This window comes from Tamandua tetradactyla, chromosome 5 (assembly GCF_023851605.1).
Source record: "Tamandua tetradactyla isolate mTamTet1 chromosome 5, mTamTet1.pri, whole genome shotgun sequence".
In the NCBI taxonomy this organism is placed as follows: Eukaryota; Metazoa; Chordata; class Mammalia; order Pilosa; family Myrmecophagidae; genus Tamandua; species Tamandua tetradactyla.
In genome coordinates, this window is record NC_135331.1 from 26,716,929 (window position 1) to 26,739,234 (window position 22,306).

A 22,306-nucleotide genomic window follows, 5' to 3' on the forward strand; every position below is an offset into this window, starting at 1 on the left:
CAGAAAAGACTTACCCCAGTGTAGACATAAAATGAAAAAGCCCAGGGTCAGGGTAAAAAAAATTTTTTTCTAAAAATCAACCCTTACGCTATTTGTTTGACTTAGTGAAGGACACAGTCCAGAAAACATTTTTCATTTTTCTTTTTTACCTAAAAAAGCCTGCTGGCTATTGTTTTGTTTTTGTTTTTGTTTTCCTAGTCATGTCTGTGAGCTGCTGCAAACAGCTGTAAAGTTCAACAGTTCTAAATTTATTTCCAATAAGAGTTAAGCAGAATTCAGTAGTAAATTCCGCTGATATTTTAGCTTTTTCATCTGAATACACTTATCCCTTCCACAGAGTGGGTGAGGGCACAGTGCCCCTGCAATCTGGAAAATCCTCATTAAAAAAAAATTATGTTTTTCAGGACTTCAGGAAACTCCCTAGCTGCCTCTCCTGTTATTTCTACATTGCACAGGCCAAACGTTTTTTTTAATTTTTCACACAAGCAAAGGTAGTGTGAAAGTCTGTAGGGGTAGATCTTTCACCTTCATTTTCCTTTGGAGGATCACATAGGGATCTTGCCTTTTTTCATATGATGCCGCAGTCTATCAGAATGCCTTTTTTTTATAACAAAATGTACTTTTTAAAAAATTTTTTAGTAATTTAAAGAAAATTACAAGAAACACAGACATCCTAATATATGCTCATTCCGTTCTAAATATATAATCAGTAATTCACATCATCACATAGTTCCATATTCATCATCATGATAATTTCTTAGAACATTTGCATCAGTTCAGAAAAAGAAATAAAAGGACCACAGAAAAATAAAATGAAAACAGAAAAAAAAAATTTTTATATAACATACCCCTATCCCTCCCTTTCATTGATCAATAGCATTTCAAACTAAATTGATTTTAACATTTGTTCCCCCTATTACTTATTTTTATTCCCTATGTTCTACTTGTCTGTTGACAAAGTAAATAAAAGAAGCATCAGACACAAGGTTTTCACAATCACACAGTCACATTGTGACAGCTATATCATTATTCAATCATCCTCAAGAAACATGATTACTGGAACACAGCTCTACATATTCAGGCAGTTCCCTCCAGCCTCTCCATTACATCTTGGACAACAAGGTGATATCTACTTAGTGCGTAAGAATGACCTCCCAGATAACCTCTTGACTCTGTTTGGAATCTCTCAGCCATTGCCACTTCGTCTCATTTCACTCTTCCCCCTTTTGGTCGAGGTTTTCTCAATCCCTTGATGCTAAGTCTCAGCTCGTTCTAGGGTTTTTCTCAGTCCCTTGATACTGAGTCTCAGCTCATTCTGGGATTTCTGTCCCATGTTGCCAGGAAGGTCCACACCCCTGGGAGTCATGTCCCACGTAGACAGGGGGAGGGTGGTGAGTTTGCTTGCTGTATTGGCTGGAGAGAGAGGACACATCTGAGCAACAAAAGAGGTTCTCTTGGGGGTGACTCTTAGGCCTAATTTTTTTTCTTTTTGCAATCTTGCATTTTTAAAATTTATTTAAAAAACTGACAACAGACGAACAAAAACATTAACATATGATCATTCCATTCTACATATATAAGTTGCATATTCATCATTTCTTAGAACATTTGCATCAATTCAGAAAAAGAAATAAAAAGAGGGCGGGCCATGGTGGTTCAGCAGGTAAGAGCGCTTGCCTGCCATGCCCAAGGACCCAGGTTTGATTCCCGGTGCCTGCCCATGTAAAAAAAAAAAAAAAAAGAAATAGACACCAGAAAAAGAAATAAAACGAAAACAGAAAAAAAAGATTATACATACCATACCCCTTACCCCTCGCTTTCATTGATCACTAGCATTTCAAACTAAATTTATTTTAACATTTGTTCCCCCTATTATTTATTTTTACTCCATATGTTCTCCTTGTCTATTGACAAGGTAGATAAAAGGAGCATCGGACACAGTTTTCACAATCACACGTCACATTGTGAAAGCTCTATCATTATTCAATCAGCATCAAGAAACATAGCAGCCTTACTTTTTTTAAAAAAAAACATCAAGGTATATAATCAGTAATTCAGAATATTATCACTTAGTTGCATATTCATCATTTCTTAGAACATTTGCATTAATTCAGAAAAAGAAATAAAAAGACAATAGAAAAAGAAATAAAACGAATACAGGAAAGAAAAAAAAAAGATTATACCTACCATACCCCTTAACCCTTGCTTTCATTGATCACTAGCATTTCAAACTAAATTTATTTTAACATTTATTCCGCCTATTATTTATTTTTATTCCATATGTTCTACTCATTTGTTGACAAGGTAGATAAAAGCATCAGACACAAGGTTTTCACAATCACACGGTAACATTGTGACAGCTATATTCAATCATTCTCAAGAAACATGGCTACTGGAACACAGCTCTACATTTTCAGGCAGTTCCCTCCAGCCTCTCCATTACATATTGGATAACAAGGTGATATCTACTTAATGCATAAGAATAACCTCCAGGATAACCTCTCGACTCTGTTTGGAATCTCTCAGCCATTTACACTTTGTCTCATTTCACTCTTCCCCCTTTTGGTTGAGAAGGTTTTCTCAATCCCTTGATGCTAAGTCTCAGCTCATTCTAGGGTTTTTCTCAATCCCTTGATGCTGAGTCTCAGCTCATTCCAGGATCTCTGTCCCACATTGCCAGGAAGGTCCACACCCCTGGGAGTCATGTCCCACGTAGAGAAGGGGAGGGTGGTGAGACTGCTCGTCATATTGACTGGAGGGAGAGGCCACATCTGAGCAACAAAAGAAGCTCTCTTGGGGGTGACTCTTAGGCCTAAATTTTAAGTAGGCTTGACCTATCCTTTGTGGGGTTAAGTTTCATATGAACAAACCTCAAGACTGGGGGCTCAGCCTATAGCTTTGGTTGTCCACACTGCTTGTGAGAATATCAAGAATTCAACATGGGGAGGTTGAATTTTCCCCCGTTCTCACCATTCCCTGAAGGGGGCTTTGCAAATACTTTTCCACTCACTGATCAAATCACTCTGGGATTTATCGGGGCATCACTCTGGACAAACCAACAAAATCTCATGTCCTACCCAAGGTTCCATGTACTTATGTTGTTCAACCAACTATCTACATAAGTTATATTAGGAGATGCACTGGTCAAAATATAAATTTTGTACCAAATAAACATTTTTTGCTTTAATCTCACACATAATTGAAATTTTAAAATATTAATTGCCATCTATTTTCAGCACCCTGCAGTAATGACATTCCTTTATTCTTCCTCATGCAAAAACAGTTTTAAATTTGTACGGTTACTCACTCTCATTATACACTCTAGGCATTCCTAGATTATACCACATCAGTCTTTATCGTCTATCTTTCTTTGTGATTTCATTTATGCCCCCAGCCCTCCTCCCTCTATCATTCTCACATTCAGCTTCATTCAGTGTTTTAACATAATTGTATTACAGTTAGGTAGCATTGTGCTGTCCATTTCTGAGTTTTTATATTCAGTCCTGTTGCACAATCTGTATCCCTTCAGCTCCAATTACCCAATATCTTACCCTATTTCTATCTCCTGATGGTCGCTGTTACCAAATAAATATTCCAAGTTTATTCACTAATGTCAGTTCATTTCAGTGAGACCATACAGTATTTGCCCTTTTGTTTTTGGCTAATCACACTCAGCATAATGTCCTCAAGGTCCATCCATGTTGTTACATACTTCGTAACTTTATTCTGTCTTAAAGCTGTATAATATTCCATCGTATGTATATGCCACAGTTTATGTAGCTACCCGTCTGTTGATGGACATTTTGGCTGTTTCCATCTCTTGGTAATTGTAAATAATGCTGCTGTAAACATTGGTGTGCAAATGTCTGTTTGTGTCCTTGCTCTTATGTCCTTTGAGTAGATACAGCATATAGATGGGTCCTATTTTTTAATCCATTCTGCCAGTCTATGTCTTTTGATTGGGGAGTTTAATCATTAAAATTTAGTGTTATTACTGCACAGGTAGTACTTTCTTCTACTATTTTGCCTTTTGGATTTTATATGTCATAGCTAATTTTCCTTCTTTTTACCTTTACTCATAGTCTTCCTTTCTATACTCTTCTCCACACCTCTCTCTTCTGTCTTTTTGTATCTGTCTCTAGTTCCCCCTTTAGTAGTTCTTGCAGAGCTGGTCTCTTGGTCACAAATTCTCTCAGTGATTTTTTTGTCTGAAAATGTTTTAATTTCTCCCTCATTTTTGAAGGACAATTTTGCTGGATATAGAATTCTTGGTTGGCAGTTTTTCTCTTTTAATAATTTAAATATATCATCCCACTGTCTTCTCGCCTCCATGGTTTCTGCTGAGAAATCTACACATAGTCTTATTGGGCTTCCCTTGTACGTGATGGATTGCTTTGCTGCTTTCAAGATTCTCTGTTTCTCTTTGACCTCTGACATTGTGATTAGTAAATGTCTTGGAGTACATCCGTTTGGATCTATTCTCTTTGGGGTACACTGCACTTCTTGCATCTGTAATTTTAAGTCTTTTGTAAGAGTTGGGAAATTTTCAGTGATAATTTCCTCTATTAGTTTTTCTCCTCCTTTTCCCTTCTCTTCTCCTTCTGGGACACCCACAACACGTATATTTGTGCACTTCATATTGTCTTTCAGTTCCCTGAATCCCTGCTCATATTTTCCCATTTTTTTCCCCTATATTTTCTTTTTCTTGTCGGATTTCAGATGTTCCATCCTGCAGTTAACTAATTCTGTGTTCTGTCTCTCGAAATCTACCATTGTAGGTTTCCATTGTTTTTTTCATCTCTTCTACCTTGCCTTTCATTCCCGTAAGTTCTGTGATTTGTTTTTTCAAACTTTCGATTTCTTCTTTTTGTTCATTCCTTGCCTTTATATCCTCCCTCAATTCATTGACTTGGTTTTTGATGAGGTTTTCCATGTCTGTTCGTGTATTCTGAATTAATGTTTCAGCTCCTGTATCTCATTTGAATTGTTGGTTTGTTCCTTTGACTGGGCCATATCTTCAGTTTTCCTAGTGTGATTTGTTATTTTTTGCTGGTGTCTAGACATTTAATTACCTTAATTAGTTTATTCTAGAGATTGCTTTCACTTCTTTTACTTAGGGTTTTCTTGCTGGATGAATCTTTTGTCTCTCTGTTCTTTGACATTCAGTTCAGCTTTATCTGGACCTCTAGCTTAAGTTTTGTTTAACAGAGGAGAATTTTTCAGTTCTTGTTTTCTTGTTTATTGTCCTGCTTGTATGGTGCCTTCCCACACACACACACTTAGGAGGGTCTACTTAGGGATTATATACCCCAGCCAGATTTTCCCAGACCAAACTGGCCTCCTGTCAAGAGGAAAGAGTCACCTGAGTCAGTTTTCCCTGAGGGTGAGACCTAGCACGTTAAAAGACTTTCCCGTGAAGTCTCTGGGCTCTGTTTTTCTTATCCTGCCCAGTATGTGGTGCTTGTCTGACTGCAGGTCCCACCAGCATAAGATGATGTGGTACCTTTAACTTTGGCAGACTCTCCCTGCTAGGGGTGTGGTGGAGACAGAGGAGAGGTTGTAGGCTGGTTATAATGGCTTCAAATTACCAAGCCCTGGTAACTGAATTCCTTGAGGGAGGGATTCCACCTGAATTGGGCTTCACCCCTCCCTTGGGGAAGGCACAGGCTCCAGACAAGCCCTCAAACAAGCTTGTGTCTGCCTCTACTTCAGGCAGTTGCAGCCTGGGGAGCCTTGGCGCTGTATCCAAAGGCAGTCAAACCTTTGTGGAAACACAGCCACACAAAAACCTGTTTCCTTCTATTTTTTTCCTTTTTCCATCAGCCCTGCCCCTTTGACGCTGGGGCTAAAATGAGCGACCTCTGCTTTAACCAGGTTCACCTGAGCTGGGGGCCTATTTTTAGTAGTCAGAATTTGTTAATTAATTCCACAATTGGCCTTTGGTTGGGCTCAGCCCCTGCTGCTGGTAAAGTCTCTTTCCTTCCCCCTCTGGGAAGCATCCTGTGGGAGAGGGGCACCGGCTGCCGCGGCTTGGTGAACTCACGGTTCTGGGGGGGCTCGCAGCCAGTCCAGCTGGTCCAGACTGAGGTACACTGTGTATACAGTCATTGACGTGGCCCCAGGAGCTGTTCTGTACTCTTTCTGGTTATTTAGTAGTTGTTCTGAAGGATGAACTAAAATGCGCACATAGGTAAGCCGCCATCTTGGCCCGGAAGTCAACGTTGCACTTTTTGTGAGAGACACAGATCTCATGGTTTATGCAAATGCCTTGCAGTTGTCATCCGGACATTTCTAGGCTTTGTGTGTCGTCTATGGCTTCCACAAAACAACCTCCAAAATTCCCATTTAATTTCTTATACCAACACATGATATATCGAAACTGCCATCGGGAAAGTTGCGATGTGGAAGGGATAACTGCGTAGTGTATTGTTTTTTTTAACCTTCAGTGACATGTTGGGTTCCTGAATGCCCGTTGATCCCCTGGAAAGCCTTTCACTTATACCTCTGTACCTGCAGGGGGCCCTAACAATAGTTTCATTTTTATCCTTCAGGTTTCCAAAGTACTTGTTTACATCTTGTTCATAACTTCGTTTTTGTTTTGTTTTGTCTTCATCTCGAGAGAGAGCCCTTCTGAAGATGACTCTTGTAGTTAAATGTAAGTGCTGAGCCTCAGGGAGATAGAGAACAGAAGCTACAGGGGAAGTCAATAGAGGGCAGAGGCTGCCTCATGGAGTAGGATGAAAGGCTTGAGAACCTTCCAGTTGGAGAGGTGGATCTGGAGAGAGCACATGGCTGGGGTGGCTGTAGATAAGTCCTGAAGTCAGGGCACAAGCAAGCCTGTAAAGATGAAAGCATGGTTGTAGCTGTGGTGGTGACCTAAAGCAACACCCAGAGCCACCAGCTCCCGAGGGCTAAGGCCCTGGCTGGCCCCGTGGCTGTCCAAATGTACAGCTGCCCTTAGCTGGGCAGTGAAGGCACAGCAATCCCTGCCCTTGTGGAGCTTATATTCCATAGAGAGAGCCAAGGCAGGTGGAGAGATGGAAAGGGATGTCAGAAGGTGGGGTTCTGCTTTCAGGAGGGTGCTGAGAGAAGGCTTCTCTGATGAAATGGCCTCTGAGCAGAGACTTGAATGAAACAAGGGAGTGAGCCATGCTGACTTCTAGGCAAGTAGCATTACAGGCAGCAAAAGCACATGCACAGGCCCTATGGCAGGGTCATCCTTGGTACAAATTTCAGCCCCGAGACCAGCATTCTAATGGTGAAGCTAGGGACATACCTGGAACCAGGCACCCACCGGGCCCAGAAGGGCCACCAGAGCCGAGCCCAAAGAGATTGAATAGGAGCTTGAATGTGTGACCAGACCCAGGGGGCCCAGTGGGAGTGCCCATGTCTGAGCAGGAGAGGACATGAACGGAGCAGTGCTGGTGAAAGCCCGAAAGGGCTGCCGGGAGTGGGGGAGGGAGGGAGACTGCTGTCAGTCCAGGCCTTGGACCTTGGGCCCCGCAGACATGTTCTGGTCCATTTTCACATGGTCTTGGGAGCCATCTCATGGGCAAGAGGCAGAAGGGACTCAAGAGCAAGGAGAGGTGTAGGGCAGGGAGGGGAGACAGAGGAGTGTGTTGTCCGAAAGTGAGTGTGTGTCCCTCACAGAAGGCAGCACCCATTCCAGGGTGTGCTCCATGCGGGTTGCTCAAGTACCCTCTGGGCAGGATCCTCTGTGGCATAGGGAGGGAATCTCAGAAAGGCCTCACGCCGCCCCCTCTCATCTTCCCAGGAACTCGTCCGTCAGCGGGGAGTCTTAGAACGCACAGAGAAGATGGTGGACAAGATGGAGCAGGACTTAAAGACCAGCCAGAGGCACATCAGCAGCATTAAGAGTGTGTTTGGGGGACTTGTCAGTTACTTCAAATCCAAACCAGTGGAGACGCGGACAGAACAGAATGGCTCCCTCCCCCAGCCCAGCAGCAGGTGAGCTGTTCTCAGCAGTGCGGCGGGCAGGCTGGTAGCAGGGTGTCAGGCTGTAGCCAGGGCCTTAAAGGGACCCGTCCTTGGGCCCCAAAGCTGTTTAGAGAAGGCTCCATCCTTCTTTTTGAGACGAGAAGCCTTTTTCCAGCACTCGTGATCTCATTGAAGTCCAGTCCGTAAGTTCTGCACAAATTGGAACTCCAGTAAATTTCTGCTCCAGTTACTGTGCCCTTTGGAATTTTTTTGGAAATTTTTTTTCCTCTTTATTAAAAAAATGGAACCCTTGCTTTTTTTGTGGAAATGAAAATAACTTGTACTTATTTAAAAGATCCCCAAATGGCATAGTGGATAAGGCATCGCTAAGAAGGTATCATTCTGTTGGCAGTGTTTATTAATTCAGTTAGAAACCCTCTTCAGATGGGAACAGACAAGGCAGCATGAACTCTCATCTCACCGCCTTGTTCCTCATCGCAGTATAAAAAGGATCATCTCATTTTAACAGTTATTTTGCTATTACGGGATTTTAAAAAAAAGTAGGTTTACCTCAGGAAGCTTAGTCGATACGGACAGGACCTACTTCACAGAATTTTTGCCCAAAAAAAGAGTTTATGTCCAACTTTTCCATATTTAATCCAATTTTCCCATTTATTTTAACTGTAAGATTAGAGATTATTTTCCTCAAAAAACATTGCCGAGAGACATAATGAAGTCATACGTGAGATTTTGTCCAACACCAAGAAAAAGATAAAAAGAATTGCGTTTCTGCTCAAACAAATCATTCCTTCTCATATCTGAGATCGTCATGTCTGGTTTTGTTTTCTGTTTTTAATAAAAAATAATATGACCCCCTCCCTCGAAAAAAAAGATAAATAACAGTAACTTGGCCATATTACAGGAAATCTATACTTTCCTTAAAAAACCTAAAATTTTAGTTTTTTTCCCGCCTTTTCTTATTGTTTGTTTATGTACTCCAAAACATTTAATGAACAATTTCTGGAAAACTTACATCAGATTTATGTTTTAAATGGCCATAGGCATTTTCTTGTTTAATTTTTATTGGGGTAAAGTATATATAACACAAAATTTCCCAATTTAACTATTTTTAGGAGTACACTTCAGTGGCATCAATTACATTCACAGTTTTGTGCTACAATCATCAACATCCGTTACCAGACTTTTCCATCACCCTGAACAGAAACTATCCATTAAACGATAACTTCCCATTCCCCAGCCTCCAAGCACCTGGCAACCTCCAGTCGACTTTCTGTCTCTATGAGTTTACTTATTCTAGGCATTTTTATAAGTGAAATCATACAATATATGTCCTCTTGTGTCTAGCCTCTTTCACTCAACATGATGTCTTCAAGGTGCATCCATGTCATAGCACCCATCAGCACCTCTCCCTCCTTTTCTACGGCTGAATAATTCTCCCTCTGTGTATATACCATATTTTGTTTATCTGCTCATGGACACTTAGGTTGCTTCTATGTTTTGGCTATTGTGAATAATGCTACTAGAACATTGGCATACAAATATTTGAGTTCCTGTCTTCAATTCTTTGGGGTATATACACAGAAATAGAATTGCTGGGTCATATGGTAATTGTATATTTAACTTTCTAAGGAAACACCATACTATTTTCCCCAGCAGCCAGCTACAGGGGTTCCTATTTCTTCTCGACCTTGCCAACATTTCCCTTCTTTTCTCTTCTTTTTTAATAATAGCCATCCTAGTGGATGTGAAGCTTATCTGGTGATTTTGATTTGCGTTTCCCTAATGGCTCATGATGTTGAGCATCTTTTCATGTGCTTATTAGCCATCTGTCTATCTTCTTTGGAGAAATGTATGTTCAGATCTTTTGCCTATTTTTAAATTGGATCATTTGTCTTTTGTCGTTGAGTTGTAGATGTTCTTTATGTATTCTGGGTGTTAGGTCTTTATTGGATGTATGATTTCCAAATATTTTCTCCCATTCTGTAAGTTATCTTTTCACTTTCTTGGTAGTGTCCTTTGAAGAGCAAAATTTTTAAATTTTGATAAAATTATCTCTTTTTCTGTTTTTGCTGCTTTGGTGTAAAGTCTGAGAATCCATTGCCTAATACAAGGTCCTAAAGATTTTCCCCCCATTTCCTTCTATAAATGTTACGGTTTTAGCTCTTAAATTTAGGTCATTCATTCATTTTGAGTTAGCTTTTTGTATATAGGGTGAGGTAGGTGACCAATATCATTCTTTTGCATGTGGGTTTCCAGTTGCCCCAGCACATTTGTTGAAGAGGCGATTCTTTTCCCACTGAGTGGGCTTAGCACCCTTGTCAGAAATCAGTGGGCCATAGTTGAGTGGGTCCTCGTTACATTTTTTCATAGTTGTAGTCATAATATTCATTTGGTCTTGTAAACTCCTTCCATTTTTTTGTTTTTTGTATGCTGTATGGTGGGAGGGGGGCCACATTTCATTCTTTTTCCATGTGACTATCCCATGATTGCAGCCCCATTTGTTGAATTTTGGACGGGAGGCAAGTGCATGGACCAGGAATTGAACCCGGGTCTCCCACATGGCAGACAAGAATTCTACCACTGAACTACCCTTGCACACCCTGCTTCTTCCATTTTTACTTGAGAAGAATGTTTGTCAAAATGTTATTACACAGGTTTGTAACCAACTCTTTCCTTTCCTCTCTGTCTCAATTCTGGAATATAGAACTATTTTTAAAATGCATAATCAGTGTTTAGTACAGTACACAGATCTTAAGAAGCCAGCCAATGAATGTTAACCTGTGTACCCACCTGTGTAGGCAACACGCACATCGAGTCATAGGGTGCAGAAGGTAGGAAATTGGAGAACTAGTTTCAGCTCAAAGTGGGCCTAGGGAGAGATGAGTGTAAGTAAGAGAACCAGTGGTAGGAGGAGAGCAGGCAGGTGAGGTCATTGGGACTATGAAGGAAACTGCCAGAACGGAACAGGTACTTAGCAGGTGACCAGAGAGTCTGCTTCCTGTGGCTGTACTACCCAAGGTTAGGAGGTTTTGAGGTTTGGCCAGGGTAGGGGGGCGGGTGCTTTTTGGCTTAGCCATAATCACCATACATCTCAGATTTTCCAGCTTGGCCCTAATTTCAAGTATCTTTCACTTTTTTCTCCCACCTGGAGTGTTGTGGGTCTTCTCCAGCATACATATCAGAAAGAAGTTTTGTGTCCTCGTTTTTGGCTTGTTTTAATGACCTTAGGAGGAGCTGAAGGTTTCATTTGCTATGGACTAAGGCTTCTGTCCTCTGCAACAGCACAGGAGCAGAGCATGCACTTTTGGAAAAGGAGGAAACTGGGAAGTTCATGGTTGGCACTCTTCTGCATCCTGTGTGTGTCTTCCCAAAGGCTTTTTTATGAAACTGCAGGAGACCCCCACAACCCTGAGCACTGCCAGTTAGCCTTTAAGTCCTGTGGCTCTAAGGGCAATTCACTTTTTTTTTGGAATATGCTCAAAAACTCGAAGCCTCCCCAACAAAGTCTTCCCAGTAGGGAAGTTACTACAGCAAGGTGGGCTTCATTGTACTCCAAGTCGCATTCCCTTCCTGGCCTTTTGCTCATAGTCTAGCCCCAGACAGGTGTAGAGTTCTTTTTTAATTTTATTTACACACACTCCATATCCACCCAGCATATACTCCCCATTCCCTCCTCCCCTAGTGGACCTCTAATCTGCTTTCTGCCTCTGTGGATTTGCTATTTCCAGACTTCTCAGGTGACATCATACAGTATTATTCCCCCCATGTCTTGCCTGTTCCACTGAGCCTAACGTTTCTGTGTAGGCAGCATGTCTCAGAACTTCATTCCTTCTCCTGGCCGAATACTGTTCCATTCTGAGCTGTAGCTTTTACCCCATCGCTTACTAAATGCTGAAAAGCAAGGCCATTTCAAATGAAGCCACCCACGCTAGTTCATCCGTCTCCCAGAAGTGCAGAGCGGCAAGTGTTGGAGCACTGCACGGCCCCTCCTGAGCTTCCGTGCTGTGGGCCTGTGCCATGGTGAAAGCTGCAGGACTGCAGGGTCTGGCCGAAGGGGTGGGGAACATATCAGCGCAGATGTGGGGAAGGCCCGGAGGAGGGGGAGCCTGGGGATCAAGGAAGGCAACCTGGGAGACTTTCTTGTGAGGTTGAGTAGGAGCCCCCAGTTGACAAAGGGGGTTAGATGTAGACACATTCAGCTCGGGTGTGGTCAGCAGACTTGGCACAGAAGGAAGACAGGACTGACCTGTGGTCACCTAAATCCCTAAATTTTCAAAAATCATCATAAAATTTAATTACTGTTATAAAACGCAGCAGATGCTGACTAAAAACTCCATGGTCCTGTCCAAACCCTTAACAAACCCCCAAGTAGAGTAATACTGTGGTTTGTAAGGCCTTTGAAACAAGTTTCTCCTAATCAGACTCCTGTTGAATCATGCATGTGTGTCACACAAACCCTTTTGGCATTCTCTGCAGTTGTATTTATCTCTTGGTAGGCTGTTTTTATTCTTACACATCTGCATAAACCGTTCTGTCTTGTTTCTGTTTAAAGCACTTGGGGGTCTGTTCATATCACCTCTCAAGCTGAAATTCTCTCACCTGTGCAGGGTTTGATTTCTGACCAGTGATCATCACTGTCTTAGGCACAAAGTCAGCTTTGAGACATGTAGGCCGTGGCCTCTCCAGGCAGACTCAGGGGCCAGGCACCTCCCTCTTTCACCCAGCCTGGCAGCCCCCAGTTCATCATCAGGCTGGAGAAGTCAACTACATGTTCTAGACCTTCAGCGGCCACTTATGAGCTTTGAAATCCACAAGCATCGAATCCTTAGATGTGTCGTGGCTGTGCTATGTTGTATCCATAGCAAGCACCCTGGGGGTATGCAGAGCCATTGCCCGAAGGAGTCTGAACTTGCTCTGAGAGAGCAGCTTGGAGAGTTGCCTGTCCAGCTGTTTTAGAAAGGTGCCTGGCAGTTGGGTGGAGTATGGCTTACTAAGGCAGGGGCTACAGTGACTGCCGAGATCCACCTAAGGGTAAAAGGAGGCAAGCCAGAAGGAATGGAAAGGAGGGCTGGGTTTCTGGCCTACAGAGCTGTCAGAAAGGGTGGACCATGCTGCCAGTTAGTGAGGGTGCTGCAGTCAGGAAGAAGCAGCAGCCAGGCCTGTGGCGGCTCAATGCAAGGCCAGTTGCTGGTAGAAGGCCCTTTCATCTACAATGTGGGTCAGCAAATTTCCGTAAGGGACCAGTAGTAAACGTGATGGGGGGGGGGTGGTGGTGTGCAGAGCAAAGTTTTGTTTTTTGGGGGTTTTTTTTGGCTTTTATAAAGGGAATTTATTAAGTTACAAGTTTACAGTTCTAAGGTCTTAAAAATGTCCAAACTAAGGCATCCAGGGAATGATACCTTGACTCAAGGAAGGCCAGTGCATCTGAAACACCTCTATTAGCTGGGAAGGCACTTGGCTGGCATCTGCTGATCTTTTGGCTTTTGATTTCAAACAGCTTCCCCGGAGGCAATTTCTTTCTGCATCTCCAAATATCTGGTCTCGTCTTGGCTCTGTCACTTTTGTTGGCTCTGAAGCTTTTTTTCAAAATGATTCCTTTTTAAAGGACTCCAGTAAGTGACCCCACCTTGAATGGGTGGAGACACATCTCCATAGAAACCACATAATGGAAAGATCTCACTCACAATTGGGTGGGTCATATCTCCATGGAAATCACTTCATCAAAAAGACCCCACCCAATAATACTGAATCACAGTTAAAGAACAAGGTTTTTCTGGGGTACACAACAGTTTCAAACCAGCACATCTATATTAATATTTTAACATAGTAGTGGTACCTGAGTCAAGCAATTGCAATTCCAAGACTTTTTCAGGCCAGCTGGTAACAAGTAAATTTCAGTCCCTTTCTAGTGGTTGAGATATAAGGCCCTTCTGCCCACAGGGAGAAGAAATCCTCTAACATTATCCTCTTCAGAAATACGAGGTTGTTGGTCCTAGAGTAGTACCAGGGAGAGGGATAATGATAAGCATCACTGAGGGAAAATGCTGGGGGCTTCTGGTAGAGCACAAGTGAGTTGGCATCTCTGAGGTGCTGAAGGGGAAGGGGGTTCAATAAGAGGGGGAAGCCGACAAGTTGCCATTCAAGGCCAAATGAAAGGTGTTGAACTACTGAACTGGTACTAGGCAGTGGGTTAGTTCACGGGTAAGGAAATAAACCATTAAGTTGCACTTAGTGGCTTTGGGGTTTACCTCTTGCAGGAATTTGTGGCTGCAGCACTAAAAGTCCCAAGGATAAAATTGCCTGCCACATGAGAAGAGCTAGAGGAGCATTTTGGGGGAAAGTGACCAAGCCTGCTCTGCTCGGAGCTGTCAGTGCCGGGGCGGCCTACAAGTGAGAGTTACAGTCACAGCTGCTACTGTCAGCCCTCCGAGCCTTGCTAAGGCCACCCCTGTCCTTCAAGCCCTGCATCCCATCTTCCATGTGACTGGTTTTTTCTATCTCATTCCCAAAGGGTTGTAGTCAAGAGACAGTACATGGCACTTGGTGACAGAGGACCTGTGTCTGAGTGCTGGCTCTGTCAGCTCCACTCATTCACAAAATCACCTGGGGCAAGTCACCTCAGTTTCCAGACCCGTGAAGTTGGGATAATAATATCTACCTGTCTCACAGAGTTGTGACAAAGATATTAAGTAGGTACTTATATAATGGGAAAGAAAACAGATTTCCACAAACAGTTTTCATGGCAAAATTCAAAATATAATGATAAGAACAATTTTTAAAAAAATATCTACTAAGAAGAAGAATGGAATTCTTTTTGGGGGGAGATAATAGTTTGTCTCAACTGGAGGTTCAAAATTGATGTTCCCTTTGATCCAGTCAGTTGCAGACAGTCGTTAGTAATTGTCTGTCTTCACACTGGCCGCACAAAAAACAATTTGACTCATGGGCCATTGTTTGCTGACCCCCAGTCTAAAGTACCCCTTTGGTTGTTCATGTCATATGCTTTTCTTCTGCCTGTTCTCGTGAGAAGGGACCACCCAGTCCAGCACTGAGCTTCTCGCATGGATGCCCTCATGAGCTCACCGTGGTCCCACGAGGCACTGGTGAAACATGGCCTTGCTGGGGAAGTAGCTTAGCACAGAGGTGGCTTTTGATTGTCTGCACGGAGGCATTGCTGGAAAAGACCGAGAGCACTGCTGGAGGTGTTTTCCCTTTCACAGTTCTTATTTCTCATTTATCCACAGGTTGAAAGAAGCCATAACTATAAGTAAAGAACAGGAGTCTAAGTACCAGGCCAGCCACCCCAACCTCAGAAAGCTGGAAAGCTCAGGTTAGTGGGGCCTGTGCTCACGTTTTCCTGGGGTGCTGGGGGGCAGGGGCAGGGGGGCCTCTCCGCAGTCATGGTTGGGGCTCCAGCTGCAGTCACCACTCGTGTTGGGTGAAGGACTGGGTGTTCTTTAGGGTGGGGCACATCCTGCCCTCTCCAGGGAGGGTGGAATAAGGAAGCAGGGACCTACGACCCACAATGAGCCTGCCCGCCGTGGGTTCCTGTCCTCAGTGTCCCCAAGCTCGTGGATAGTGAAGAGTCAGCTGCAGGAAGACTGTAGCAGGGCAGAGTAACGGTCCGCAAGATGTTCCTGCCCTATTCCCAGAGCCCTGAATCCATTCGATTACACGACAGAGGGGGAATTGAGATCCCAGGTGGAGTTGGGGGTGCTGATCAGCTGACCTTGGCGTGGTACGTTCACTCGGCATTACACATCTGGCCCACTATAACCATATAGGTCCTTTATGAATAGGAGAGAGAGTGAGAAGAGACAAACCAGAGTTAGATTTGCAGATGCTGCACTATCAGCTTTGAAAATGGGAAAGGGGACCAGGAGCCAGGAAACACAGCAGCCTCTAGAAACGAAGGAGACAAGGATACAGACTCTCCCCAGAGCTCAGGACAAGAGCAGCCCCGTGGGCCCATGTCAGGCTGACCCTAGAACTAAAAGAGAATAAACGTGTGCTGTTTGAAGCCTTTGAGTTTGGGGTCATTTGTTGCCACAGCAGCAGGAAACTAATAAAACTCCCGAGCCTGGGCCGGCAGGGAAGCAGCAGCACACACCAGGGCATGCAGATACACTATGTCTTGTGTACATCAACCCAACAATGTCATGTGGTTGCCCAGAAACATCCTTAGCCGGGAAGGACTTGGGGACTCTGGCAGCTTCTGCCACATGTGTGGGAAGGGGGCTAGAGACCACATGCTTACAGTGCCCCTTAGAGAGCCAGAATCACCGCTGTCCCAAGGGACACAGCCAATGAGAGACCTGGTAGGGGTAGAGCCTGGGTCACAAGGCAAGGTGGACACAGTGTGGGTTGGACAGGCAGGAACTATGAGAGGAAGGGAGAGAGTCTGAGGTGGACATGGACCAGGAGTCTTGTAGCTTGAAAACAAGGCTGTAGGAAATTAAAGGGTGTCTTGACTTGTGGAGTACATAATAACATAAGAGCCCCAAAGCGATGCTGTGTGCAGTGTGGATGTGCTGGCTCGGTTCTTGAGGCAATGCCCCATCTAGAAAGAGACGTTGCCCCAGATGTGAGCTGTGATTCCAGAAAGGGCTGTTCTCTGTGCATTTAACAACTGAAGTTAAGGAAGATTATTTAGTGGGGCAAACATGCTTTTATCAGAATTTTGTTGTTGTCTTTACAGAAATACTGGTTTAAGAAAAATCACTCCAAAATCCCATTTTAGTAACAATTTCAGTTTTAAACCTTGTCTGTCCACCAAACCCCTGTAGGCAGAGTTTTTTGTTTTTAGGGGTTTCTTTTGTGTGTATGGTTTTTAGAGCAGTTGTAGGTCTACAGAAAAATCATGCAGAAAGCTTAAATTCCCATGTATCCTCGTACAGTTTTCCCTGTTATTAACGTTTTGCATTAGTGTGGGACCTTTGTTAGAGTGGAAACAATATTACAGTTACACTATTGTGATCGTATAATTGTACTATTATCTCTGACCCATTAGGGTTCGTTCTTTGTGTGGTTCCCAGAGCTTGGAGACAAGGGTCTGCCCGTCCACCCCTCTGGGGAGGGAGACATCAGGGCTCCAACTCACCCCCTGGGCCAACTTTCCTTGCCTGGCCCACAAGCTGCCTCCGGCAGGGCCAACCAGCCTCCCCACCTCCCACGTGCGCTTCACCCAGGTGCTTTATCTCCCCACCCCCTTCTCCGGAGAGCCTCTGGACCCACCCCCCTACCCATTTCCCAGATTAATATGACTTATGTGAAGCGGCGCTGGAAGAGCCATCAGCTAACGTTTCTCCCGGTGTTTCCTTTTCACTCCAGACTCTGTCACTGGAAGGGCCGACTCAGCCGGGAGCACCGATGAGTACCCCAAGAACCCACACCTCCGCTCTTACCACCAGAAGATCGACAGCAACCTAGGTAAGGCCTGGGCTGCTCGTGGGCAAGTCACATGTGTAAGACCTGGGCCACCAGGCCTCCAGGCCACCCAGGATGCTAGGGACAGCCCCACCCCAGCACCTGCCACCTCCACTTGGTAGCATGTCCACTACCACTTCCCTGCCTCTGAGCTCAGCCTACTCCCCCAGGGTCCCCAGAGGCCACACTGTGTTGTTGCCTGCACTGCACGCCCAGCCCCTTCTCACCGCTGGGGACCCTGTCTATGTTCCTCCCTGTGAACGAGGGTGGGGACAGAGCCCCCCAGTGAGGGCTGCAGTAGGGTCTCAGGCACTGACCCCAGAAACCTTTAGAAAGCACCAGCTGCTTGTGTTGCTACTATAGCCTGTCCGGCCTACAGCCGCCTGCATGAGCTTGGGCAGACAGGTCAGGTGTGTGCTGCTAGACCACGCCCCACATATGCTGGTTTACCCTGGCCTGGTCCCTGGCCCCTACCCGCCTCCCCAGCCTTCCTACCCTCCTCACTTTGCCCACCCAGAGGGGCCTTCTGGTTGTTTCCTGCCCCAGGGCCCTCACCTTACTGTCCCCTCTGCTGAGGGGCCTTCCTCCACCCTCTGTGGGCTCCTTTGCCCTCTCTGAGTCTTATGGCTTCCCAACACCCCCTTGTTTGCCTCTAATCCTAACTTATCTGTTGCCTTCCTGACTATACCCCAAGCTCCAGGAAGCACGGGCTATTTGGGTTTTGTTCACCTCTTACACCCAGGCTGGGTAGGCCCACAGTCCATGATCCTTGTTTGAGTGAAGGGATATGCCGATTATTTGAAGTTCCAGTTGAGGAGCGTGGGTGGGAAGGGGACATGGGTCCTTGAGAGGGTCCTATTCACCTTATTATGGTCAGGTGGCGCGCCTCCACCGTGCCCCCCCCCTTACCTTTCCTCCAGGAGCTAGAAACCCCTACAGCTACCTGGGTGTCCCCGGAGCTTCCAGGGCGGGTGAGGCCTACAGCAGAATGGACCGCAGCGGGTACTGGGGCACCAACGCGTAACTTCATCCCATACCCTCTGCAAGGCCAGCGCACACCCTCCTTCTTTGTAATAACACTCCGCCTTTGTTTCTGAGTAGAGCAAACAGTTTGTTGTAAAAAATTATAAGATTTAGGTCAGTACCAAGTGACCAACACCTCCTGCCTGCCGTCCCGCGGTCCCGGTGCTCTCACTTCTGTTGCTCTAAGCATGTAACACGCATGTGTGTTCAGCCGAGAAATGCACTCAGGGTCATTCCATCCTTCCTCTCATGCATCCTGCTCTTTAACGTCCTGAGTGTTTCCCTGAACTGCTGCATTTCTTTGAAAAGTGCCCTTTTTAAATGGCTTCCTCCGCGTCCTTGGCTGTCCAGCTGTTGGCAGTGGGCCACTGCAGGGAATTATCCTAAAGCCATTCCCACACAGACGTTCCTTTGGCCACGCTTTGCAGCTAGATTACTAAACACGATGCCGCAACAGTCAGTCTTTTTACCCATTTTTTTTAAAAAAAAGATACAAATAAGACCCTGATTTTAGAAAATAGGCATAAGCAAAAAGTGACTACATTAACTGGACTAATTCCATTCCTTCCAAGCTGATTCCTGCCCCTCTGCCTGTGACTATTAACACTTTGAACAATAGTGCCAAAATGCCCTCGGGGAGGCTGTTGCCACCTGCCCCGGGTCCAACAACGGTCACCACACCCAGATGGCCTGGGGAAGCCCGGTTCATAGCCCCTCACCTCTGTCCTCTGGAGCCAGAGATATCTCCCAGGCAGGGGGTGCACATGCGCAGCCTGAGCCCTCCAGGGAGACATGAAGGGGCTTGAAGGCCCTTATTCTTCTCTTTTCCTCAGCCAGAGAGAGGGTGTCATAGATGCTCGCTAGGCGGAAAGGGGGGTGGGTGGGCCTGCTGGAGCCTGGGGTCCTTGGCAGCGAGGACTTGCAGTGTCTTCCCGCCTGAGCACCCTTGCCTGGCGATTTTCCCCTATCGTGCTTTTTTTTTTTATTTTTTATTAATTAAAAAAAATTACGTGAAAGAAACACAAACATTCCCAACATGTACACTCAGCAATTCACAATATCATCACATAGTTGCATATTCATCATCATGATCATTTCCCAGAACATTTGCATCAATTCAGAAAAAGAAATAAAAAGACAACAGAAAAGTAAAACAAAAACAGAAAAAAAAATTTACATACCATACCCCTTACCCTTCCCTTTCATTGATCACTAGCATTTCAAACTAAATTTATTTTAACATTTGTTCCCCCTATTATTTATTTTTATTCCATATGTTCTGCTCATCTGTTACAAGGTAGATAAAAGGAGCATCAGACACAAGGTTTTCACAGTCACACAGTTACATTGTGAAAGCTATATCATTATACAATCATCTTCAAGAAACATGGCTACTGAAACACAGCTCTACATTTTCAGGCAGTCCCCTCCAGCCTCTCCACTACATCTTGACTAGGAAGGTTATATCTATTTAATGCGTAAGAATAACTTCCAGGATAACCTCTCGACTCTGTTTGGAATCTCAGCCATTGACACTTTGTCTCATTTCACTCTTCCCCCTTTTGGTCGAGAAGGTTTTCTTAATCCCTTGATGCTGGGTCTCAGCTCATTCTAGGGTTTTTCTCAATCCCTTGGATGCTGAATCTCAGCTCATTCTGGGATTTCTGTCGCACGTTGCCAGGAAGGCCCATACCCCTGGGAGTCATGTCCCACGTAGACAGGGGGAGGGTGGTGAGTTTGCTTGCTGTGTCCTATCGTGCTTCTTAGCTCAAAGTGGCCTTTTGCCTCTCCTTTGCTCCCCCAGCTGGAGAAAGTACTACCTGAAGCTGGCTGGAGTGACCTTACAGGTGTTGGTCTGTGGAGTCGGGCATGGGCTCCAAGAAAGACCCACCAGAACGTGCTCCCACTTAGATTTGCAGGCAGTTCTCAGTATGTGTGTGTTCCCATCACCTTTGTTAGCTTCCTGTTTCATCTTTAACTTAGTAATTAGCAGGTCTTACCACTTACCATCCCTTTCTCTCACTCTCCCCTCTGGCTCTTTTCTTTTCTCAGTAAACAAAGCAGAAAGCAGCTCTGAGCATGGCAGTCCTAACCGGGCCTTCTGGGTCACCTGGGGGCATCAGGACTTGTCCCCGTGGCTGATCCAGCCCCACCAGGTGACACCAGCATCCCTTCTGCAGGTCCTCAGCCCTCTTTTTGGAGTCCTGTGCTGAGTAAGCCTTTCCCATCCTGAGCAGGTGACCACATCCCCAGAGATGTTCCCCCTGGTTAAGAATGAACGCTGCATTGATTTTTGCAACTTTCTTTAAACAGACTAAAAATATCACAAATTGCAGAAAAGCCTAGGGGGGAATCAGAATAAGCCAAGGAGGAAGCCAGCACCCAAAGGCCCTCTGTGGCCGGACAGTGCATGAGCACCTTTCTCTTGGCGCTCACCTCAGCTGTGGTGGGAGTCCACTTGGGCTGCCCTGCCCGGGGAGTGCAACTCAGACCTAATGGGACAGAAAGCCCCTGTCCACCAGCCCTTTCCCGCTATACACACACACACACACACACACACACACACACACCCCTGCCCGGGGAGCACAACTCAGACCAAGTGGGACAGAAAGCCCCTGTCCACCAGCCCTTTCCCGCTATACACACACACACACACACACACACACACCCCTGCCCGGGGAGCACAACTCAGACCAAGTGGGACAGAAAGCCCCTGTCCACCAGCCCTTTCCCGCTATACACACACACACACACACACACACACACACACACACACACACACACCCCTGCCCGGGGAGCACAACTCAGACCAAGTGGGACAGAAAGCCCCTGTCCACCAGCCCTTTCCCGCTATACACACACACACGCACACACACACACACACACGCACACACCCCTGCCCGGGGAGCACAACTCAGACCAAGTGGGACAGAAAGCCCCTGTCCACCAGCCCTTTCCCGCTATACACACACACACACACACACACACACACACACACACACACACCCCTGCCCGGGGAGCACAACTCAGACCAAGTGGGACAGAAAGCCCCTGTCCACCAGCCCTTTCCCATTACACATGCGCACCGCCCTTCCGCTCGTTGTGTTTTAACTTGGATGTCAGATAGCCAAGCCTCTGCCCAAAGTGCTGTATGCTGCGGTAACTGGGGCCAAGTCCTATGACATCTGTTCAGTAGGCCCACACCCCAACACTTCATTCCTTCCCACGTGGGGCCCCCAGCTGCAGGGATCTGTGCCCCTGCCCATGCAGAGGAGGTGCTGCAGCCCAATTCTGGGATGGTGAGCCAACTGGGGCAGCCCTGTACATCCACAGGGGAAACGTGATTTTAACAGCACAGGTAAGGATTTTCTTAGCTGGGTACCTCCATGGCTCCTGGCTGTTCTGGCAGAGTCCTCTGGCCCCAGGGCAGGAGCAAAGTTTCCCTCATCTCCTGCCTCCCTCTCTGTGCATTGGCAGGATGCAGCCTTCTCCGGAGGTGGGCCTGGAGCTGGAGCATCCCAGGCACACAGGGACTCTGGCTAGAAAGGGCCCCCAGGTCTCTCTCAGGCATGATTCCAGACAGATTCCCACCTTGGCCACTTGAAGGAGGCTGGAGACAGAAGGAGAGAGGGTGCTGTCCAGATTATCCACCAGCATGGGGGTCTCGCTGGTGGAGAGCAGCACCCCCAGCCTGCTGTGAGTGAGCAGCAACGCCCTCCCAGGCACTCACGAGGGTCTTAAGAGGGGAATGGGCTCTAGGCCTCCGCTGCACCTTTCCTTCCCTCAGGTGCTCCCTGATCTCATAGTGGGCAGCACCCTACTAGAAGATTAAAGGGCAGCTAAGAAAATCATGTCAGTCAAATCACCGCAGCCAGCAGCATCACAGAAAGACAGGTCT

The 22,306-nt window shown here is 45.8% G+C and overlaps 1 protein-coding gene across 1 annotated transcript in view; it reads left to right on the forward strand.

The window, feature by feature from the left end:
• Nucleotides 1–22,306, forward strand: part of SNAP29 (synaptosome associated protein 29) — a 32,447-nt gene that overhangs the window by 6,951 nt on the left and 3,190 nt on the right. Inside the window, exons 2-4 of the mRNA XM_077160289.1 lie at nucleotides 7,775–7,968; nucleotides 15,204–15,289; nucleotides 17,290–17,388. Coding sequence (XP_077016404.1) covers nucleotides 7,775–7,968; nucleotides 15,204–15,289; nucleotides 17,290–17,388 — 379 coding nt within the window. The remainder of the gene's footprint in view (nucleotides 1–7,774; nucleotides 7,969–15,203; nucleotides 15,290–17,289; nucleotides 17,389–22,306) is intronic.